Source organism: Hibiscus syriacus, unplaced genomic scaffold (assembly GCF_006381635.1).
Source record: "Hibiscus syriacus cultivar Baekdansim isolate YM2019G1 unplaced genomic scaffold, ASM638163v2 tig00111848_pilon, whole genome shotgun sequence".
Classification (NCBI taxonomy): Eukaryota; Viridiplantae; Streptophyta; class Magnoliopsida; order Malvales; family Malvaceae; genus Hibiscus; species Hibiscus syriacus.
The window spans coordinates 2,339,753-2,349,658 of record NW_024063201.1 but is presented as its reverse complement, the minus strand read 5'-3'; the positions used below and the strand labels follow the sequence as shown (position 1 = coordinate 2,349,658).

Here is a 9,906-nt window from a genome sequence, read left to right as displayed (position 1 = left end):
TCAACTCATGAACCCTTTTAAATGAATCTCTGATAAGTAGTAGTTGGTAAGAAGATAATTTTATGTATCCGACCATATCAAATCTAAATGGTTGGTGGTGACTGCAAAAAATATAAAATCAATTAATTGCTCTTTGATTTGAATTAATAACCAAAACAACATGATGAAAACACAAATGATGCACTTATAACATAGAAACAAGATGGACATTGAAAATAGTTGATCTAAATAAGAAAGGGAAATTGTGCTCAACGATCGGGTAAATCCCTTTCGTAGTTTGGTGAGAAATATTTATATCACATAATTTATACATAAATTTTCAAGTAATCCTCCATGCGGGTGTACTCCACTTGGGGATAAAGCTGTGACGCTTCTTCACCTCCTCCTATTTCAAAGTTTGTTAAGCATCCTTCGTAGAATATGTGGTAGAAATGCCCTACCCCCACCTGCCCTGCCAAGTCCAGCCCTGCATGCATCCATCCATTTCATCCATCAATACATACATACATACATACATACATACATACATACATACATACATACATACATACATACATACATACATACATACATACATACATACATACATACATACATACATACATACATACATACATACATACATACATACATACATACATACATACATACATACATACATACATACATACATACATACATACATACATACATACATACATACATACATACATACATACATACATACATACATACATACATACATACATACATACATACATACATACATACATACATACATACATACATACATACATACATACATACATACATACATACATACATACATACATACATACATACATACATACATACATACATACATACATACATACATACATATTCCTTACCTTTCATGGAGGCTAGGAAATCATCTGCAGAAATGCTGATTTTTTGCAGTTTCCTCCCAGTAAGGGTCTCCCATTTCTGGATAAGCTGTGATTGAGCGAGAATGTTATCTGGTGGCCTTATGTACAATGTTTTATTCAATGTTCTGGGATCATCTATTGCTTTGATGGTGTATGTGGCGACGTCGTTTTCGTCCATGTAAACCGCTGCATACATACATATGATGATCATCAACAAATTAACCAAGAACTGTCTAAATTAAGAGGGACTAATTAATATACCTTTAACATTTCCGTCACCATAAAGAAAAACCTTGTCTTTAGGAGGAGTGAGCCTTTCGAGCTGGGAAAGATTGCCAACAAAGTAACCAGCAAAGCAGTTGGCAACAACGTAGGTGAAGGGGATGTTGGCATCTTCAATTGCCTTTCTCACTGCCATCTTCTCATCAAATGATACTCTTCCTGGCTCCAGTGCATGTCCCATCCGCGAGGGATCCATACCAAACTCTGAAGGAAAAAATCGCTGTACCACCCCACAAATTTTGAGAAATCAGCATGTGGTTTTAATGTTATTTAGATTTATATATCGATAATGTTGAGTGGATGATGTAAGAGAAGAGAAAGTCTTGTATGTACCTTAACATTCCCAGCTTCTTTGATGGCGTCCACAAGCTTGAGCTGCAACAGAAGATTGTGACTGCGGAAATGCACACCAGACATGGTGCAAATAACAACATCCACTTGTTTAACAGCCTCTACCAATCTTTTATGATCATTAAAAGATCCCTCAATTAGATGAGCCCCTTGCCTCTTGAATGACAATAAGGTTTCCAGCTTTTCGATATCGAGCCCGATCTCCGGGCGTTGAAGGACATAGGTTTCATGACCCTCGGCCAAGCTCGCCTTCACAATCCTCCGCCCGATATAACCAGTTCCCCCCACCACTAGAACTTTACTCTTCCCCATTTATATTTTGCTCTTATAGCTTTCTAAACATAACAAAAACCCAACTATAAACTGATGTATATATAAGGAAATGGGTAGGCTTTACCCATATCCATGAAGATGAAGAAAAATATACCCAACTGGGTTTTTAGTAATTCAATTGGATTTTTTTAAACTCTTTTCTTCTAATTAATTCATCTACTCTTTTATACTCTCATCAACATATTTTATTATGAAAATCTCATCTTTAAAAATAACATTATAAATATATTTTACCCCCTCAATCCCATTAAATTTATCCTTTTATGTTTTAAAATTGTCTCATTTAAATTATATCTTTGAAAAATTAACTTTTATTAGACATATTTCCCTACCTTAGTTTCCAACAAAATAAAACGTAACTTTTCAAAATAAAATTGTCATTTTAATTTTTTACAACATGTTTCTTAAACATATTTTTTCTTCCTAAAATTACGTTAAAAGTAAACAATGAACAATATAAATAGGACCGAGGAAGTACAATTTTAGATAATATTTAATTTTTTAAATAACATTACAAATCTTACTTACACGTGAAAAATATGAAAAAAATATATATTTATATCATATATTATTAAGGAAAGTCATTTAAATTAGAATAAATTTTTATCATATTGTTTTAAATAAGAGAAAATCGCCTCAGTGACCAAAAAAAAGTTATAATATACGATTTTAACCAACTTTTTTTGGATTTGCCAAAATGACCAACAAAATCGCAACGCGAAATAAAAATCGCAATGCGATCCCCAGAATCGCAAATCAGTTTCCAAAATCGCAACGCGATTCTTGAAAATCGCAATGCGATAGTACAAATTCGCATTGCGATTTTCCAAAATCGCAACGCGAATATTAAAATCGCAACGCGAACACATAAATCGCAACGCGTATCCGTAAATCGCAACGTGTATCCGTAAATCGCAACGCGTATGGGTAAATCGCAATGCGTATCCGTATATCGCAACGCGTATCCGTAAATCGCAACGATAATCCGTAAATCGCAACGAGAATCTGTAAATCGCAACGATAATCCGTAAATCGCAACGAGAATCTGTAAATCACAACACTGAAATTTTGGGTATATAACACTGAAATCATAAACTAAATCCCTAAATCGCAACTCATTCCATCTCCATCTATCACTCTCTCCGGCGACATCCGTTCCTATATCCAACGACATCCTTCCCAATCCGGCAACAGGTTTTAGTTTCGCAGCTCGTCTGTTTAGTAAATTAATTTACAACCATGAAATCATCTAATGTTGATCATGTTTGGATAGATTTGTGTTTTGGAGGGTCATGGGATAATGTTCATGGTGTTTTACAATATATGCCTTTACCCATGAATCTTCAACTAAAATTGTCTTTACAAAAGTTAACTTATGAAACTCTAATGCTTCGTGTTTCAAATAAATTGAATTTAGAGCCCCTAAGTGGATTTAGGCTATCTTATCAGAGAAATGGTAAAGTTTATTTGTTAACCGACAATGAAGATGTTGAACGATTCATTGCTTACATTAGTGTTTCACAAGATGATGTTACATTGTATGTTGTTGAACCTAGAAGTAGTATTGTTGGGTCAGTAGCGGGTAGTAATCAACTAAGTTTTTCTCAAAACCCACAACCTTTCTCTAATCCAAATCCAATCAACTTTCAGCACCAAATTCCAGTTTTCGTATTGACCAGTTAGACGATGATGAGCCAACAGAAAAAATTGTGAGTACTAGTCAGTATTCGAAATTTGGTCTTGGTCAATATCCGGACTTTGATATTGGTCAATACACGGATTTTGATGATGTTTCAGAAGAAGAAACAGACCATGCGTGTAATGATATTGATATTGGTCAATACCCGAATTTTGATGATGAAACAGCCGTTGCCGAAGAATGTATTGTTGATGATAATGAGGAGGAAGTTACGACTGTGAATGAACATGTTGAACATCCATTCTGTAATTCATATAATCCTGAAGAAGAAAAGAAGAAGAAAAGTCCCCGAAGAAAAGAAAATGCCACGGGCGTATAACTGGAATATGCCAGAATTACTTCAGATACCGGAAGAAGAGTTGATAAAGAAAGCAGTTGATTGTTACACAAAAGTTATTCGTATCAAGAAAGATGATTGTTTTGATACAAAGGAAGACTTGAAGATAGCTTTATATACGAAATGTGTGGAAGATGGCTATCAACTAAAAGTTAACAAATCAAGCAAAGATCGTTTCGAAACAAGGTGTATGATTGACAAAAACTGTATGTGGCGTATGATTGCAAAGAGAATAAAAGATTGCAAAATGTTTCAAGTTAGGACTTTTATTGATAAACATACATGTTCAAGAACCCAAGTTTTTCCTCACCATAGACAGGCAAACAAAAGGTGTTGGGTGGTTTTCTGGCTGAGTTAATGTTTTTGAATGGCAGGGTATATCGGGGACATGAAATTATGACTGACATGAATGCTCGGTTCAAGATTAGTATATCATATTCTCAAGCTTGGAGAGCCAAATGTTATGCCTTGGAATTATTGAGGGGGTCGCCAGAAGCATCGTTTGCCCAACTGCCGGCTTATTGTCACAATTTAAAGCTGAAAAATCCTGGGTCGGTAACTCATATCAAAACAGATAGAGATGGACGCTTTGAGTTGCTGTTTATCGCCATTGGTGCTACGGTTAGTAAATCAATATAATTTTGTTGACTCATTTTTGTTAGTTACATGCATTTCACATTTAAATGATTATATTTCTTGTGTATATTATTTTGTAGATTCGTTCGTTTATTACTTGCATGCGCCCAGTTATTATAGTTGACGGAGCACATTTGAAAGGTCGATACCTTGGAGTAAACTTATTAGCAGTAGCCATGGATGCTAACAATGGAATATTGCCAATAGCTTACGGGGTTGGCAAATCTGAAACCTCTGATTCATGGACATGGTTTATGGGGCATCTTAGGGATTGCATAGGTCCTATTAGCAATCTGACAATCATATCCGATAGGGCAAACTCAATTGACAATGTTGTTAGAATGTGTTTCCCATATGCTTTTCATGGACTTTGTGGTGTTCATTTGTATAGAAATCTAAAATCAAGGTCTGCTGGTATAAAAAAGCACAAATGGACATACTGGAAGGCTGTAAAAGCTTATCGGGAAGTGGATTTCAATAAGCATATAAATTGTTTAAGACGTGTTTTGCCTCAGTGTGCTCAAACACTAGAAGATGTCGGGTTTGAAAGATGGTCAAGAGTACATCAACTTGGAGCAAGATATGGTTTCATGACGTCTAATAGTGCAGAATCAATCAACGCTCTAAGTCGTCATTCCCGGAAATTACCCATTACTATGTTAATAGAGTTTTTTCGAGCCTCTATTCAACAGTGGTACTACAAGAAAAGAAACCATGCAGGTATTATTTCTTTGAATTCGTAACTTATCATATTTATATATTTTACTAAGTATTGTTTATTTAAATTTACAGGAACATTGGAACATCGTGTTACACCATGGACTGAAAAAAGATAACGAAACGTGTTGTGAAGTCAACGTCATGGAGAGTTGAACCATGTTCAAACACTTTGTTTCAAGTACTGGATAATAACTTAAATGGGCTAGTCGATCCAAATGCAAAGACGTGTAGTTGTATGAAATGGCAAACATCTGGTTATCCGTGTGGCCATGTTATAAAAGTTGCTCTTCATTTAAACCAAGATGATTCAAGCGCATACGCTATGGATTGCTACACTACAGAAGTTTATCGACAGACTTATGCCGAGATTGTCTACCCTATTCCACATCCTTCTGAGTGGGACATACCAGATGACTTACAAACAGTTTTGCCACCAGCCATGGACAGAAGGCTACCTGGCCGACCAAAAAGTCACGATCGTATACCGTCTAAGGGTGAAGAGAAGAAGAGATCGACATGTAGTCGGTGCAAGGAAAGTGGTCATACAAGGTTGACATGTGGATCACCAGTGCCATCAAAATCATCTTTTCCTCTACCAAAATATGGATCCTCATCAAAATCCAAAGCTCATATGGTGTCAAGCAAAAGGCAATCATCTTTAAAATCCCAATCACAATTGGCTTCACCTTTTGGGACTGTTAACTTAGGTGATTTTTAAATGCAAACGTTGTATTATGTGGATTTTATGTGTGAACTTTTAACATTTTCAGTTGAATTAATGACTCAGGCCAACCATTTTGACTTAACCAACTCTTGTTATTCAGTTGTTATCACTATTAGGCATGCATTTGACTATCGCAACACGGAAATTACAATCGCAACGAGAGAATCGCAATGCGAAATGAAAATCCCAACATGAAAATCGCAATGCGGAAATGAAATCGCAACGAGAGAATCGCAATGCGAAATGAAAATCGCAATGCGAAATGAAAATCGCAACGAGAGAATCGCAATGCGAAATGAAAATCGCAATGCGAAATGAAAATCGCAACGAGAGAATCGCAATGCGAAATGAAAATCGCAACGAGAGAATCGCAATGCGAAATTATAAACGCATTGCGATTCTCTCGTTGCGATTTTCATTTCCGCATTGCGATTTTCATTTCGCATTGCGATTCTCTCGTTGCGATTTTCATTTCGCATTGCGATTTTCATTTCGCATTGCGATAGTCATTTTGCCTTCAACATAATGCAGATTGAAATCAACAAAATCAACCATTACATTTCAATCAATTAAACAAGCACAAATAAGAATTATGTTCGCATCAATTACACAAATCAACTTTTACAAATCATCTTTTACAAATCAATTAAACAATCAAAAAATAAGCAATAATTCTTATTTCCGATCATCTACTATTGAATCAACTTTTACAAATCAATTAAACAATCAATTAAACTATTGAATCAACTTTTGCAGCCATACATCATTTTCACGCAGTTCACTTCTGAGATTAACCTGCAGAAACCAAACATTTGCTCAAACAACACTTTCTACACATCTAAAACCTACAAACAGCAAATTATTGAATTCTAGGTACTTAACCAAACATTTTCAAACCAAAAGTATATAAACTTACCAATTGTTTATGGACATTTTTATAACGCGGATGCAGGTAGGCAGCGTCTCGTATATATCGATTTAGCCATATAATGCCGAAACCACAAGCCTACTGCAGCTCTATCTCTATCGGTGGGAGGTAGATACTTGATGCTTCCCGTCGTCAAACGCTCCAACGCCAAGCATACGAGAGGACCACAATCTCCTCTGGCTCCGCTCGTTTGTTGTGGCGCGGTCTCGTCTCTAATAACTGTAATATTGAGCTTCTTTGGCTTCTTGTTTCCAGAACGAGTCCAATAATTGATCGCATCCAAGAATTTAGCCAAATGAGAGCTCCATCCCTTAATAACATCTCTTAAATCAGCCAATGATATGTAATTTATCATGCTGTCATACACTATTGTCTTAAGGGATGGGAGCTGAAGCTCGACGAGAATCCAATGTTTACGTTCCAAAACAGGGATAAACACCTGCAATCATAAGTAATAATTCATTCATTTTCGCACTTATTTCATAAAACCTTTAAACTCAATCTAAAATAAATACTAACCTTATCGACCTCCCACCATGCAGGATAAAGTTTAGCTTGTCCATTGCCCAAATCAAATGATTCATCTCGTGCATTCTTCAAGTGAACGGCGTGAAAAGACGTCGGCATAATTGTATATCGTATATTTTTATTTTTCTTAAGTTTTCTTATTATTAGAAGACGTGTCACCCACGCATCGATATGCTGTTTTACAAAAAAAGACATATATTAGTGACTTACATAAATTTAAAAAAAAATTAATCAAATTGAAATATAAGAAAAATATAAGACTTACCCCCATCGAAATAGCCATTGTCTTCGACCCCTAATAATACGCCCCACCAAGACCGATCAAGCAACAAATAGATATCATCGGTGAGCTTGCATATGTCAGTGAAACACCCCTGGCTCCGCTCATGTAGATAAAAATCAACAGCGGTCTTAGCCCAAAGGGTGTTATCCAGAATTGTGTCTGGTAGTTGTTCCCTCTCCTCTTCAGATACCGGTATGGTACTGGCCGGTAACTCATACGAGAGCCAACTTGAATCCATCATGTCCGGCACGTCAGAGGGTTTCTCAAGAAGCCTACATATGACGCCATGTGAATCGGGCTCTTGAATGGTGGGAGGGACCTCTTCAATGATGACAGTGGCCTCTTGAACGGTGGGAGGGGACTCTCGAGGAATGATAGGGGGGGCCTCTTCAACGATAGGAGTGGACTCTTGAGGGATGACAGGCGAGTCAGGCTTTTTCTTGCGGTGTCTTCGCACTATTGGGGTGTACGGAGACTTAATAGCACGTGCACGCTGTCTGATGCGTGAACTCCGTCGTGCAAGCATAACCCGACGTAAAGCATCCACTCTATCGGGCCGCTAAATAATTAAATACAAAAATCAGTAAATAAACATACATGATATTTAAACAGTGAAAACAAAGACAAATATGTTTCAAACTTGCATTGTATTCACCCAAGTCATTATTCTATCATAGTTCACAAAATGCATCAGATAACAAAGAAAAATATGTTTCAAACTAATACCCTGAAGTTAGTATTTGTCTTTGTTTTGTCTATTGGTTGAAGTAATGCAATCCATTCAAGTTTCAATTTGCAGAAGAAGAAATAGTTTACTTTCGCAACACGAAACTTAAAATCGCAACGCGAAACCAAAATCGCAACGCGAAATGAAAATCGCAACGACAGAATCGCAATGCGAAATGAAAATCACAACGAAAGAATCACAACGCGAAATGAAAATCGCAATGCGATTTTGGTTTCGCGTTGCGATCTTGTCGTTGCGATTTTGGTTTTGCGTTGCGATTCTGTCGTTGCGATTTTCATTTCGCGTTGCGATTTTGGTTTCGCGTTGCGATTTTAAGTTTCGTGTTGCGAAAGTAAACTATTTCTTCTTCTGCAAATTGAAACTTGAATGGATTGCATTACTTCAACCAAAAGACAAAACAAAGACAAATACTATTTCACAGTGTTAAAGAATACACAGTTTAGCAGAATTGGCAGCAACCGAACAAATTTACTTTCAACCAAAAGACAAAACAAAGACAAATACTATTTCACAGTGTTAAAGAATACACAGTTTAGCAGAATTGGCAGCAACCGAACAAATTTACTTTCAACCAAAAGACAAAACAAAGACAAATACTATTTCACAGTGTTAAAGAATACACAGTTTAGCAGAATTGGCAGCAACCGAACAAATTTACTTTCAACCAAAAGACAAAACAAAGACAAATACTATTTCACAATGTTAAAGAATACACAGTTTAGCAGAATTGGCAGCAACTGAATAAATTTACTAAGCAATCTAAGTGAAATGGCTAATCTAAGTGAAATTACGAGTAAATTTATCATTAAGTTAAATATGGAAAATCTTAAACTTACCTCGTTGCGTAGAGTATGAACCTCATTCTGCAACGATACTATCATCTCACGTAGAGCGGCAACCTCACCACGTAAAGTTGACACCTCCACACGCCATGCACCATCGTTATCGCGTAGAGTACCGATCTCCTCACGCAAGGCATTGACCTCATCACGTAACTCCCTTGACTCATCCCGTGGAGGTGGAGGTGGAGAACAGGGAGATAGGAGTCGTGGCATCTTTCCGGTCGCCTATCATGAGGTGATGGTGGAGAAGAGGCTCGATGATGTGACGGGATAGGTGATGGCTCTCGTTCTAGAGGTGTATAGTCGGGTCGATCGGGTGATGGCTCTAGGTGAGGTGATGGCTCTCGAATTGGAGGAAGTGGATGCTGCTCATCATCCGTGCCATCAAAAAAACTCTGACTAGCTTGCCACCAATCAGTGGCAAGCTCTTCCTCCGTGGGTGTCAGTCTTTGTAATGGAATGTTGGCCTCCTAAAATATAAAAACTCAAACAAAGTTAAACGTCTACTATTAATAACTTGTTTATATATTATATGAAAGTATTTGTGTTAACTTACATTATTTATTGTCGCATATGGTATTAAGTCT

The 9,906-nt window shown here is 36.8% G+C and overlaps 1 protein-coding gene across 2 annotated transcripts; it reads right to left on the bottom strand.

Moving 5' to 3' along the window:
• Window positions 1-275: 275 nt before the first annotated feature.
• LOC120172355 (isoflavone reductase homolog) lies at window positions 276-1,892 on the bottom strand. Of its 2 annotated transcripts, none has more exons than XM_039179830.1 (4): window positions 1,524-1,892; window positions 1,170-1,410; window positions 891-1,094; window positions 276-466 (listed from the first exon to the last, which is right to left on the bottom strand). In XM_039179830.1, exons 1-4 carry the CDS (start codon window positions 1,851-1,853, stop codon window positions 306-308), a joined length of 936 nt encoding a protein of 311 aa, XP_039035761.1. In that variant the 5' UTR covers window positions 1,854-1,892; the 3' UTR covers window positions 276-305. The 2 variants fall into 2 exon arrangements, with proteins under 2 accessions (XP_039035761.1, XP_039035762.1); XM_039179831.1 differs by having other exon boundaries at window positions 364-489; window positions 845-1,094.
• Between the last annotated feature and the right edge of the window lie 8,014 nt (window positions 1,893-9,906).